At 55.8% G+C, this 12,345-nt stretch overlaps 4 protein-coding genes across 4 annotated transcripts; 3 read left to right on the forward strand and 1 right to left on the reverse strand.

The window, feature by feature from the left end:
- Nucleotides 1-669: 669 nt before the first annotated feature.
- Nucleotides 670-2,727, forward strand: CCMA1212_007350 (uncharacterized protein; the record flags this gene model as incomplete). The annotated part of the gene is made up of 2 exons (XM_073704520.1): nt 670-739; nt 878-2,727. The coding sequence occupies 2 exons, from the start codon at nt 670-672 to the stop codon at nt 2,725-2,727; spliced, it is 1,920 nt and encodes a 639-aa protein (XP_073557229.1).
- Nucleotides 2,728-3,287: 560 nt separating this feature from the next.
- Nucleotides 3,288-3,482, reverse strand: CCMA1212_007351 (uncharacterized protein; the record flags this gene model as incomplete). Its single annotated transcript, XM_073704521.1, has 1 exon — nt 3,288-3,482. One exon carries the CDS (start codon nt 3,480-3,482, stop codon nt 3,288-3,290), a length of 195 nt encoding a protein of 64 aa, XP_073557228.1.
- Nucleotides 3,483-5,796: 2,314 nt separating this feature from the next.
- Nucleotides 5,797-9,457, forward strand: CCMA1212_007352 (Serine/threonine-protein kinase ppk30; the record flags this gene model as incomplete). Its single annotated transcript, XM_073704522.1, has 5 exons — nt 5,797-5,832; nt 5,894-6,134; nt 6,240-7,145; nt 7,197-7,294; nt 7,352-9,457. The coding sequence occupies 5 exons, from the start codon at nt 5,797-5,799 to the stop codon at nt 9,455-9,457; spliced, it is 3,387 nt and encodes a 1,128-aa protein (XP_073557231.1).
- Nucleotides 9,458-9,898: 441 nt separating this feature from the next.
- CCMA1212_007353 (Protein MAK11) lies at nt 9,899-11,467 on the forward strand (the record flags this gene model as incomplete). The annotated part of the gene is made up of 1 exon (XM_073704523.1): nt 9,899-11,467. One exon carries the CDS (start codon nt 9,899-9,901, stop codon nt 11,465-11,467), a length of 1,569 nt encoding a protein of 522 aa, XP_073557230.1.
- Nucleotides 11,468-12,345: the final 878 nt, after the last annotated feature.

A 12,345-nucleotide genomic window follows, 5' to 3' on the forward strand; every position in this document is an offset into this window, starting at 1 on the left:
AGTGAGGGAGAGTGATCAATGCCGCATAATAGCTAGATGCGACAACTGGTGACCGTGCTGGCTTTTTCATCGGTTCCTGTCTGCAAGGGGGGAATGTCCTACGCTCTGTGCCTGACTCCGTACATGTACATGAAAGCCCACCTCTTCGGGCCATCGCTTTTCACATTCATGTTCATATTCTAACTGAAGCTGAGCCTACATCTACCGTCTCCCTTGACAGAGAAATAGCACACGAAGCCGTTGTGCTTGTACTCTCTCGCCTTGTCTCGTGAAATGGTAGTACAACACCATATCTCCCTCTACGCAATCAGCATCAACACCATCGCAATCCCTCTGCCGTCCGTCGGCTCGGTCCACGATCCCCCCCAGCCCGCTCCCATCCTCCCCACTCCCATCTCGATGGCAATTCGCTAGTTCCGGCCCAGCCCTCGTCGCACAAACACTGGATGCAACATGACTGAATCGTACGAAATACGGAGTGACACAAGCATTTGATGATACTACATAGCATGTACCTGTCCTTGTCGTAGTAGCTGCTTACATGTGCTTGGGCTTCCACACCAGCCTCGATACCATCACCACCCAACAAGAAACTCGGTCAAATAGTACAGTACATACCCTCGCAGCATCAGAGACTAGGGAGACATATTCACGGCCCGGAGACCGCAAATGGATCCCATCTCCCTTGCTGGCCTGGCTCTTGGCGTTGCATCCTTGGGCCTGCAGGTCTACACCGGCTGTATCCAAGGCATGTGCTTGGCCACCCTAGACTCGATCCCATGAATTGCCGTCTTTCTTCCACCATCCCTCCATCATGTTACAGTGTAGTCTTCCTCTTGTGTTAACACTCTGCGGAATCATTGCACCCCTGCAAAAGGCATCCAGCTCCTCGTCACAGCCCTCGGCTACGAAGACGACTGCAAATACCTCAACCTGCGCCTCCGCCTCGAACAGCAGCGCCTCTTCGCCTGGAGCGAGACGTCCGGTCTTCTAGACGTCAACACGGAGAACCAGGACCGCATCCTCAACTCAAACGTCTTCAACCTCCACCGGCAGACGGTGCTCGACCTGCTGGTGCAGGTTCAGTGCCTGTTTGACGAGTTTCTCGACTACCAGGGCAAGCACAGCAACCTCACTCCCGTCCGCGACAATGGCGATTTCCTCGTCTCGCCCGAGCAGGATGCCAAGCAGGCCAGCTTCCCCATGTCGGAGAGGAAGAGGCTATTCATCAAGAAGGCCATGCTGAACCTTCGGCAAAAGTCGCAAGAGGGTCTGAAGAGGCTCAAGTGGGTTTCGTTTGACAAGGAAGGGTTCGAGCATCTGCTCGCCAAGTTCACCGTCCTGAACGACAGCATGATGAATATCCTGGACCACTCGCTGCAGGTGGAGATCCGGCACACGGTGCAGGATACGAATCGCGGCGTGCTGCTGCTTCACCACAAGATTGCTGACCTGAGCCACCTTGTGCTGGCTCTCAAGGCTCAGTTGCAAGTTCGAGATGTCGGTGCACCGACGCGCATGAGAATGTCACAGGCCGAGAGAGAAGCGAGCGTGGCCGAGCTGAAGCAGCTTTCCAGGCTGGCCAAGTTCAAGGCGTTCAATGAGACCATCGACCCCAAGTCGGATGCTCCCGCCGTGATCGACGATGCCGTGGCAGCCTTTCTCGAACTCGCACAGCCGGGAGACCCTCGCCATGTCCAGATTCCCAAGTATCTCATAGAACTGGACCCCAACGTGGACGACTCGGAGGACCCGCGGTGCGAGGCCGTGATGAAGACTGCCGAGGGGAAGAAGAAGGTCTGGATCGAGTGGAAAGACTACGACACCGCGGGGACCCCCGGCTGCTTGTCCAAAGAGGACATTGTCGACAGAGTGCGCAAGCTGGCGTGTCTGCTCAACCACAAGCCCAAGCCGGAGGCCTTTCGGACGCCGCACTGCATCGGCTTCTTTGACAAGGCGGATCCAGACATTCCCGAAGACGACGTCGACATCCTCGACCGGCGGCTGGGTCTGATATTCGAACGACCGGAAGGTGATGACGTGCATGACAGTCTTCCCCCCGTGTCGTTGCGAGAACTGCTCCTCGACAAGTCCGTCCGCAAGCCCCGGGTGACGGATCGGGTCAAGCTCGCGCACGCCCTGAGCAACTGCCTCCTCCATCTACACGCCGTCAACTGGCTGCACAAGGGGCTCCGCAGCCACAATGTCCTCTTCTTCCGATCAAAGGCCGGCCACGTAGACTACACCCAGGTCTACCTCTCCGGCTTCGACTTTTCCCGCCCCGTCGGCTCCGACGAAGTCACCGAGATTCCTGGCTATGATGCCGAACTGGACCTCTACCGGCACCCCAGAGCGCAATCGAACCAAGGTAAGACGCGGGAACGATCAAAGAAGAGCTTCGATATATATAGCCTGGGCGTCATACTGGTGGAGCTGGCGCATTGGAAGCCCGTGGAGGCGGTGCTCGGGATCGAGATGAGGCTGGCCAAGGGGCAGTCGGACGTGGTTCGGCATGTGAGGCGGGACCTGCTGGAGGAGGAAAGGATGGCGGATGTGGGCGGGGAGATGGGGACGAGGTTCGAGGGGGCGGCGAGGAGGTGCTTGATGGGGGAGGGGGAGCTGGGATTGGGGGCTGGGGATGATGAGACGGGGGATGAAGTTGCGGAGAGGTTGTCGGAGCGGTACTATGAGGATGTGGTCAAGGAGCTGGCGGGGATTGTGGTCTAGGCGGATGAAGGATGTCATCGAAGCTTGTCACGAAGTCGGCATACGAGCTGGATATAGAAGAACGAGGGACGCAGGATGCGGACTGAAAGTAGGCATTGAAAGCGTAGCATGCTTGTGTGTGAAAGCCATGGGTATTCTTCTATTCATCGAGGCTGAACAGTTTGGGATATCATATCGTTAAATGACCAACACGCCGTCTTGCAATCTCGCTCTTGGAACCATTACGCTCCCACTTCTCACCCGTGCATATCTATCGGTGTCCGATGTTCATGACCGTTTAGCAGAAGAGGCACTCGCAGCAGTCTTCGGTGCACTCGCAGCACTCGAAGCAGGCCAGACCAGCGCAGATGCCGCAGCAGATGGCCTACAAGTACACACCAAGATGTCAGACATCCACCTTGAATTCGAATTGCATAAAGCGATTTGGTTGTTGATTGTGGAAGATGGACTGGACTTACACCCTTCTCGCCCTCTCCACCACGCATGTTAGCGGTCGTGTCCATGCTCATGGGCTCGACGGGGCGCTGCGACCAAACAAGCGATGTCAGTAACTCGATCAATCATTCGGCGCCGTGTAAGTTCATATCCGGGTTGCGAATGGGAACTCGCAGCGATTCTTGCTTTCGATATTCAGGCTGAAGGGCTCGAAAAAAAGAGGTGCATCGGTCGACACATACCGGCTGGTCGGAGCTGATTCGCGCAGGGGCCTCGGCAGTCATTTGCTGGGCAACAACCTGGGGCTGAGGAGACGACATTGTGGCTGGTTATGTAGAGAAACCGCTGAACCGCTGATTGTCTTGATTAAAACGAGAGTGTTTGAGAACTATGGTATAGCTGCAGGATAATAAGAGAAAGAGGACGAGTACTTGTAGACCGGAGATAGAGGGGGGGGGGCTGGGGACTCTTTAAAGCAGACTACCTCATGAGCAGTTTAGATGCGCGCAACACATCAGACGCCAACCAGGGGCGCAGCGCAGCATCAGCTCATTATCATATATGTACAAAGTACAGTAACTCATCTAGGTAAACAGACAAGCAAGTCGATACTGATACGCACGCCCATCAAGACGATCCCCCAAAAAAGAAAGCGAGCACCCCGAACATGCCATTTTCCACACGCTTCTCCGGGCTCCAGTCCCTTGCGGCGATGCATGAATTGCTACCCCATCTCGCCTAGCCAGCGCAGAACACGAAACCGTGGGAAGAAGGTACTAGACACTACTTTACTTGCTACCGTCACTGTACTCGTACTTGGAAGCGAATGGCTGAGGTGCCAGTATTCTCAATGGCATGGAACTCGGGGTGGGCCATGCTTTCTGCAGCGAGTTTTGGATGACATGGGCGCGGGCGGTTTGCACGGCACGAATGAGCCGAGCGGGTGCTTTTAGCATGGGGGTTTGCTTATTGGTTGGAGGAGGAGGGAAGTTGGGGCTATTGTTGTATTGCAGGAGGATTGCCAGTTGTGTTCAAGGGCGGTATACCATTGATCCCATGGAGATGATTGGGGTGTTTTTGCTGTTGCTGTTGCGGCCTCCCATGGGATTCTTTCGCGGTGTTTGACATGGATCTTGATGGTGATGAGACGTGCTCGAAGTACAAGTCTGTACTTGAAGCCTCCAGTCTGTGCTTCATCATCTCCTTCTACCTTTGCGGAGGAGCTCCATATAGATCACGGAGCATAGCTTCGTAATGAATGGTTTACGGTATCGGGATTCTTACCCATCTCAGAGATATCAAGGGCAGTCCCAGGCCTCGTCCAAGTCAATTGCAGACGACGTCGCAGTCACGTCCAACGGCGCAGGAAGAGGGATCTGATGCTAGCAACAGCCACCCTCATGCTCTCCCAGATGAGGTATAGCAGAGGATCAGGACGACACAAAATGCAATTAATCTCCAAGCTGTGAAGAAGAAGCTGGCTGAGAAGCAGTAGAAGCAGTTGACTGTTCATGATACTCCCCAAACACGAGTAACAAAGCGTAACATTCAAGATTACAACAAGTGTTCACTGGAATCCGACAGAAAATCCATTACCTTCCATTTCCCTAATCGGAGGATGCAGCTCAGCCAAAGGAACGGGGGTCCCTCACTACGGGTCCATCTAAAAGGTGGCTGTTCACGGCTTCTCGGCAAATGGTCCCTGAAAGCCGTTGCCGCGTCTTACCTGGTACCTTGGTCACCTCTCAAACGTGTAGATACTGTCTTGACTGCGTATATAGTAGGAGGGGAAGCAAGACAGAGGGAAAAAAGAGGTTTGGCTTCGGATGTCAATGGTAGAGAGGCGAATCAGTCAAAAAAATGGACGCAGATCTTGAGAAAAGGAAAACCAGCCAGCTTTGAAGGCGAGAATGCGGTTCGTGCATGTACCTTCGGAGTGCATGACCACTCCGATGCGTGCGGTGCCTGAAAATCATGCAGTCCTGGCGTTGCTTTGCGTCGCTTCCAATAGATCAAGGCGTTGTTGATCGTGGAATCCGTCAAAGGAGTTTGTAGTGAGGGTTGACATCTGGTTATGTCCTGAATCTGCAACTTCGTAGTCTCCCATTGTAAGGTATGTAAATACGCAGGTGCACAGTGCATCAGCCTCTCTCGCATCAATTCCAGCTCCAACCAGAGCCACGACACTCAGAGCGTCAGTGCCTGTCGTCAATTCGATGTGGCACCAGCAGTCGATCCGTCAAGATTGTCGAGACATCGCCAAGCGTGCTCAACTCGGCCATCTTTTATGCTTAACAGCCTTGTTCCAGCTCATCTACCCCATCTCGGCCATCTCGATGCCTCGGAACTAGTCTACAAAAAGCCGCACCAAACGTTAGCAGATGGCCATCGTGACCTGAAGTCTCCATGATATCTACACGCATCAAGAGACTCCTCATCACGCGGGCGGGTCAGTCGAGACTTGCTGTCCCTCCGAGGCCGCCCTAAGCTATCGAATGCATACCTGTACCTGTACCCATTCACAGCCCATTCATCGTCTTGGGCTTGCTGAGCTGGAGCACAAATGATGCCTAATCTTGACCATGCGGGCCCATGACGTCCTGGGCCAGGCCCAGGCAGCGAGATTAGCCGACAATGGCCCGATCGCATCTCGACGCGGAGTCCAGGGGGGTCGCTTAAGCCAACTCCAGCCTGTAGGTTAGTCTCAGCGAGGCTGGCGATTGATCCCCAGGCAGGCCTCGACTCCCGATCCGTCTTCACCCTCCAGGGCCCAGCGTCCTCTGCCGACCACGAGCACGACACAGCCAGAATCCTCACGGCCGGCGCGTCTCCAGACCTCCAGGCACCCGCAGCCGAGCACCCGCCGCGCCTGGCCCCCGATTCCTCGCCCGCCAATGTCTCCGTCGCCCACGGCCTGAACGCATCTGGCGGTATCAACCAATCTCCAGCGCGCGCCCCTCCGCCCCCTGCTGGTACGTCACCGCCGTCGAGGCCCCTTCTCCCTTGCTGCCCACGAGGCTGGCCGTTGCTGTACGACACACACGCTCCCTCTCGCCTCGCCTCGACGACGACACCAGCCATGGCTTCGTACGGCCACCGGATGCCCCAGCAGCCTCACCACGGCCACCCTCACGCTGGCTATGCCGCCTCGCAGCCGCCGCCTCCTGGGCCCCCGGCCGGCACCTTCGCCCCGGGCACCAAGATCCAGGTCGGCAACCACCGCGTGCAGATCCAGAAATACCTGTCCGAGGGCGGCTTCGCGCACGTCTACCTGGTCAAGCTGCCCAAGGCCGTCGACGGCACCGACCTGGCCGTGCTGAAGCGAGTCGCCGTGCCCGATAAGGAGGCGCTGCGGGGCATGCGCACCGAGGTCGAGACGATGAAGCGCCTCAAGGGGCACCAGGCCATTGTCACCTACATCGACTCCCACGCGTCCGAGCTCAAGGGCGGCGGCTACGAGGTGTTCCTGCTCATGGAGTTCTGCGACGGCGGCGGCCTCATCGACTTTATGAACACCCGCCTGCAGCACCGCCTGACCGAGCCCGAGATCATCAACATCTTTGCCGACATCGCCGAGGGCGTCGCGTGCATGCACTACCTCAAGCCGCCCCTGCTGCACCGCGATCTCAAGGTCGAAAACGTCCTCATCACAAACACGCCCAAGGGCAAGCGCTTCAAGCTCTGCGACTTTGGCTCCGCTGCTCCTCCGCGGGCGGCCCCCATGACCGTCGTCGACTGCCGCTTGATGGACGAGGACGTGCAGAAGCACACCACGCTGCAGTACAGGAGCCCCGAAATGGTCGACGTCTATCGAAAACAGCCGATCAATGAAAAGTCGGACATTTGGGCGCTGGGCGTGTTGCTGTATAAGCTGTGCTACTACACAACCCCTTTTGAGGACCAAGGGCAGCTGGCCATCCTGAACGCAAGCTACAGATACCCCAGCTATCCCGTCTTCTCAGACAGGCTAAAGAAGCTCATCGGTATGATTGCCCTCCCATCATTCGTACCTGGCAACAACTGACTTTGAACAGCTTCAATGCTCCAGGAGAACATGCAATTGAGACCCAATATATACCAAGTCCTCAAGGAGGCTTGTGCAATGCAAGGCCGAGAGATGCCGATCCATGATGTTAGTGACCTCTCCACGGCGGTTTGATGAAAGACAAGCTAACTGTTCATCGCTCAGATCTATTCCGGACGAGCAAGCGACGAATCTCGAACGAGCCAACATCCCTCCGCCACCGATCCAAAGGTGCAGGCACCCATGGTCGGCGCCGTCTTTGCAGCACCCACCAGAGAGCAGCAAACACTGCCGGACATTACACCGATGAGAAGAGGTCGTCCGATCCCCTCACCGTCCCGCACGCCGGTGCCCGGAAAGGTCACCGATGGCGACCCATTCGCTGCTTTGGATTCCAAAACTGTTGCTTCTGCTACCGCTACTACTACTGTTCGACAGGCAGAGCCTGATGAGCTCTCGGCCAGATTCCCACGACTGGACGAATTTGCCTTGCTTCATGAGCAAAAGACGTTCAACTTTGACTCTACCCCAGCTTCGCCTCGACCGCAAAAGGATCTGAATACAAAGATTGCTGAGCGATTAGCCGATGAAGCATTCGCATCCTCGAGAAGCCCTGCGCCCTCAACACCTGCTCCGAGACCGCACTCTGTTGCGCCCATCTCGTCGCGCCCTCCACCTGACATTTCGCCGCCAACGCTGGAGACCAGGCTTCATCCAAAGTTGGTGCCCTCGTCTACGGCCCAGTCTGGAATTAGCCGCGCACAGTCCATCATCACGAGCAACCCTGAGCTCAAGGCTATTGCGAACAAGACGGCAACCTCTTCGTATGTCTCTACGGGCACGATGACGGAGCTGTCTCCCGACAAGGAGCGCCCATCGGACGTGGAGCGAACCAGACGCTCTTTCGAGGTGGAAACTCCCCGCGCGCCTGCGCCTCGAGCCGCGGCTCTCACCGGACAAACTACCGCCAAGCGACACTCTGGCGGCAACTGGGCATCGGCAAATACACGATCCTCGTCTGTTCAGCCGCGGTTGAGCCAGAGCACGGTTGCCTCGTCCAGGACCTCGCTCGACATCCTCAGCTCTCAAGAAGACCTGATCGACATGCGATCTGCTGCTGGCGACGTTGGCGGTAAGCAGCGGCCTCTAAGTTCTACATTTGAGCCTAGCACTCTGGAGTACTTGCGCGAGAGGGAAAACGCGTCAAAGCCTTCTTCTCGGCAGTCTTCCGTGACACGACACTCTTCGTGGCATCTGCCTCTGTCGCATTCCAACACTGGACGCAACGACGGCGCATCGGGCTCCAAGGAGCAGCGTAGCTCCGGCAGCACCGAAGTCCAGGACTTCGATCAAGAACGCCCCGGGCAACGTTCTGAGGCGACATCCACGACTTCCAAGAACTTGCTTTCGAGCAAGTTTGGTGGTGCGTTCAAGAGGTTCGAGAACAACGCTTCATCCGACAATGAGCCAGAAGCCAAACCCTCATCGCCTGGGAAAGAGCAGGGGCGCCGTGCGTTGACGCCCATCCAGGGGTCCGAGGCGGCAGACGACCGGAGCGACTCAGAGGACGAAGGGCGACACATGACGGCCGAGATGCGTCGTGACATGGAGCGTCGCCAGCTGGAAGAGGAAGAAGCTAGAGTAGAGGCTGCGCAAGCAGAATACCGAAGACGGGTTGCCGAAGGTGGCTCGCCCTCCAAAGCTCGACCTCCCACCGCACCAAAGCCTATGGGAGCAGCACGAGCGGCCAGTATCCAGAACAGGGTTCAGAGTCTGCTGAGCGAGGAGCAGAAGCCGGCACACGTTCCGCGGACAGCCCACGGATATGGCAAGTACACCGATTCTGAGCCAGCATCAGGCGAGACGGACAAGAACCGCCCCGAGGTGAAGCGCAAGCCGACCGTGGGTGCAAAGCCCGCCGTTGCGGATCCGCGACGAAGCGACAGCTCCTTGGTCGAAGCCAAACAAGGCACGGGCTCGACGTCGGCTTCGGTGTCGGCGAAAAGCCAGGCCAAGCCAGCAGCCCCCAAGAAGCCCGTGCACCTGAACAACATCCCAACAGGAGGCAGACATGCCTCGTCACCCACGAAAGAGAGGGACGAACCGACATTTGAGCGTTTGATAGCAATCGACCTCCCCGGGCAGCCGATGCTGGAGATGACTGCGCGCGACAGGGAGGACTACATTGAGGATTTCGCAAAGCGTTTCCCTAGTCTGAGCACTATAGAGTTGAGCCGGGAGGGCGGACGCGAGAAAGATGGACAGCAATGATATAGACTTTATTTTTATAACATTTTCTTTTTTTTTCCCCACCATCCTTATTACTCTACGTCTGTCGGGAAAAAAAAGCATCGGTTCGAAATTTCGCAAAGCAGATATCACAACATATTCGAGCATATATGGGAGCATACACCGGCTGTGGAATACAATATTTTAGTCTCTTTCCTTCTTTGCTTTCAATCTCTGTGAAACGAGGTCATTCTGCCCCAGGGTTTTTCTTATTTGATCTACCACATGTCAACGAGTTACGAATCATCCAGGTCGTTCTGACACTCCTGAAGCTTACACCTTATGCGCCTACTGAGGTTATGCAATTAAGTGCACAATGTGGCTTATCTTATCGGGCAAGGGTATCCATATATTTTTTTCTTCTACCATTGAACCCTGAGATCTGCTTCATACATCAAATCATCAAAGACGCAACAACACAAAATGGCGAAAAGAAAGAGGCAAAATGCTGCTACCAGCGAACCCGCTGCCGAGCCTGCATCTACAAAGAAGTCAAAAACCGTCGACGAACCCAAAAAGTCAAAACCCGTTGAGGAACAGCCAAAGCCCGCCAAGCAGAGCACAAAGGCCGTGCAAGCGAAATCAGAGACAAAGGCAAAGACGACAACGACAAGCGACGCAAAGCTCGTGGAGGAGACGATCCAGATTGTCGCGGGATCCTACGACCGAGTCCTCCACGGACTAACGGCCTCAATTGGCACCAAAGGCAACGTCGAGTTCGCCGATACCTTCCTCTTCAACGCGCACGCTTCGGCCATTCGATGCGTCGCCGTGTCTCCTCCCTCCCCTCCGATTCCAGGACAAACGCAAAAGGTCCTTCTGGCGTCTGGAAGTACCGACGAGCGAATCCACGTGTACAATCTGTCTGCGCACCCGCCGAGCAAGAAGAACAAAGAAGCATTGCTGAGCGTCGCCCCGAGACCGATCCTGGAGAATTCCAAGAACAGAGAGCTGGGGACGCTGCTGCACCATGACTCGACGATTACGGCGCTGCGATTCCCCACGAGGTCGAAGCTGCTCTCCGCGAGCGACGATTCCACGATTGCGATTACGCGGACGCGCGACTGGTCCATGCTGAGCAACATCAAGACGCCGAAGCCCAAGGCCCACGGGCGACCGACGGGCGACACAGCGCCGTTTGGCGGCACGCCGTCTGGTGTCAACGATTTCGCGATCCACCCGAGCATGAAGCTCATGATTAGCGTCTCCAAGGGCGAGCGGTGCATGCGGCTGTGGAATCTCGTCACCGGAAAGAAGGCGGGCGTGCTGAGCTTTAGCAAAGAGATGCTCAGAGAGGTGGGCGAGAGCAAGCATGCCAGCGGCGAGGCGCGGAGAGTGACTTGGGGAACGGCGGATGGGGAGGACGAGTTTGCGGTTGGGTTTGATCGCGACGTGGTGGTTTTTGGGATGGACAGTGTGCCCAAGTGCAGGGTTATGCCGACGACGAGGGTCAAGATCCATCAGTTTGCGTATGTCACGGTGGATGAGGAGGCGGGAGATGCGTTGTTGGCTGTGGCCACGGAGGATGGCCGCGTTGCCTTTTTCTCGACAAAGGCGGAGGATCTGTCAAAACCGGAGCCTTCAAAGGAAAAGACACAGGACGACAAGAAGGCGCCGGAGCCAACCCTCCCCGTGGCCAAGTTTGTCGGCTACGTAGGAGGCGAGGGCGTGCAGGGCAGAATCAAGGACTTTGCCGTCATACCGAGCACGGCGAACAAGGGCACGCTGTACGTGGTGGGGGCAAGCAGCGACGGCAAGATCCGGGTGTGGACGGTGCAGACGGAGGAGCTGCTGGAGGCGGCGAGGAATAAGGAGGCCAAGGTTGAGAAGCCGGCGGGGGTGCTGAGGGGGACGTATGAGACGCATAATCGGGTGACTTGCCTGGCGGCGTTTTTGATGCTGGAGAGGCCGGAGGGGGCGGAGGATAGTGAGGATGAGGTTGAGGAGGAGGAGGGGGATGATGATGATGAGAGCGAGGATGAGGAGGAGTGAAGGATCGCGTGCAGGGAATGTTATGGAGTTGCATATACTTGGTAATGGTCGATTGCTGGATGAAGAGAAAGTTATCAGCGCATACAGATGATTGCCGTAACTGGTTGGGAGTGCCATGTCTGTATTTCTCTGCCATGTGGTGATGTGTTGGTCTGCCTTGGACGCCACAAACGCATACTTAGTGGCATCTGAGCCGCAAGTTGTATGTAGTCTCATCTCCTTTGTAGGTACTGTCCTCATCTTCCACGTTGGAACTTCCTGCAGGAAGTTTCAGGCCTTGCTGAGGGTTATGGGTAGTCAAAGGAAGAGAACAACTGCTGATAACTCGATCATCTAGAGGGAGGTTGAAGTCGGATAACTCCACCTGTAACCCCATTGCGACTTGTACCTCGATGTGTAGGTACCTTTGTGTACAATCTATCTGCTCCATTTACGTACAATCACTCGTATGAAGCAGCCTGGAGGTAAGGCGGAGAAAGACGTAGGTGGATTTGCTTCATGGACGTCACTGTATCGCTGGGATGCTGTGAATTCGGGATCCGTGCCTTGGATCCTTCTGGAGACAAAAAATGATGTTCTAGCTGGGCCTCGAGTGAGATGTGAAGTAAGGTAAGTAGTCAATGCTCACTGGGTAGGTAGAAGTAAGGTAGAAAGAGGAAACATGAAGTTACTACCACCTTAGGGTCGCAGGCAACAAAGGGGCTGTCTATCCAGCATCCAGACTTGGTTATTTGGCATACAACTAGCACCGATCTCTGCCGTGCACCCAAGGTATCCAATTAGCTAGCAGATGAATGGCCCATTGATTCTGCTGTTATTGCCATATTCTTCCAAAGATTATCCTTCTACTTCCACATAGGTAGTGTCATGCGGAGCGC

The sequence above is a fragment of the Trichoderma ghanense genome (genome assembly GCF_004382785.1).
Source record: "Trichoderma ghanense strain CCMA-1212 chromosome Unknown scaffold_9, whole genome shotgun sequence".
Classification (NCBI taxonomy): domain Eukaryota; kingdom Fungi; phylum Ascomycota; class Sordariomycetes; order Hypocreales; family Hypocreaceae; genus Trichoderma; species Trichoderma ghanense.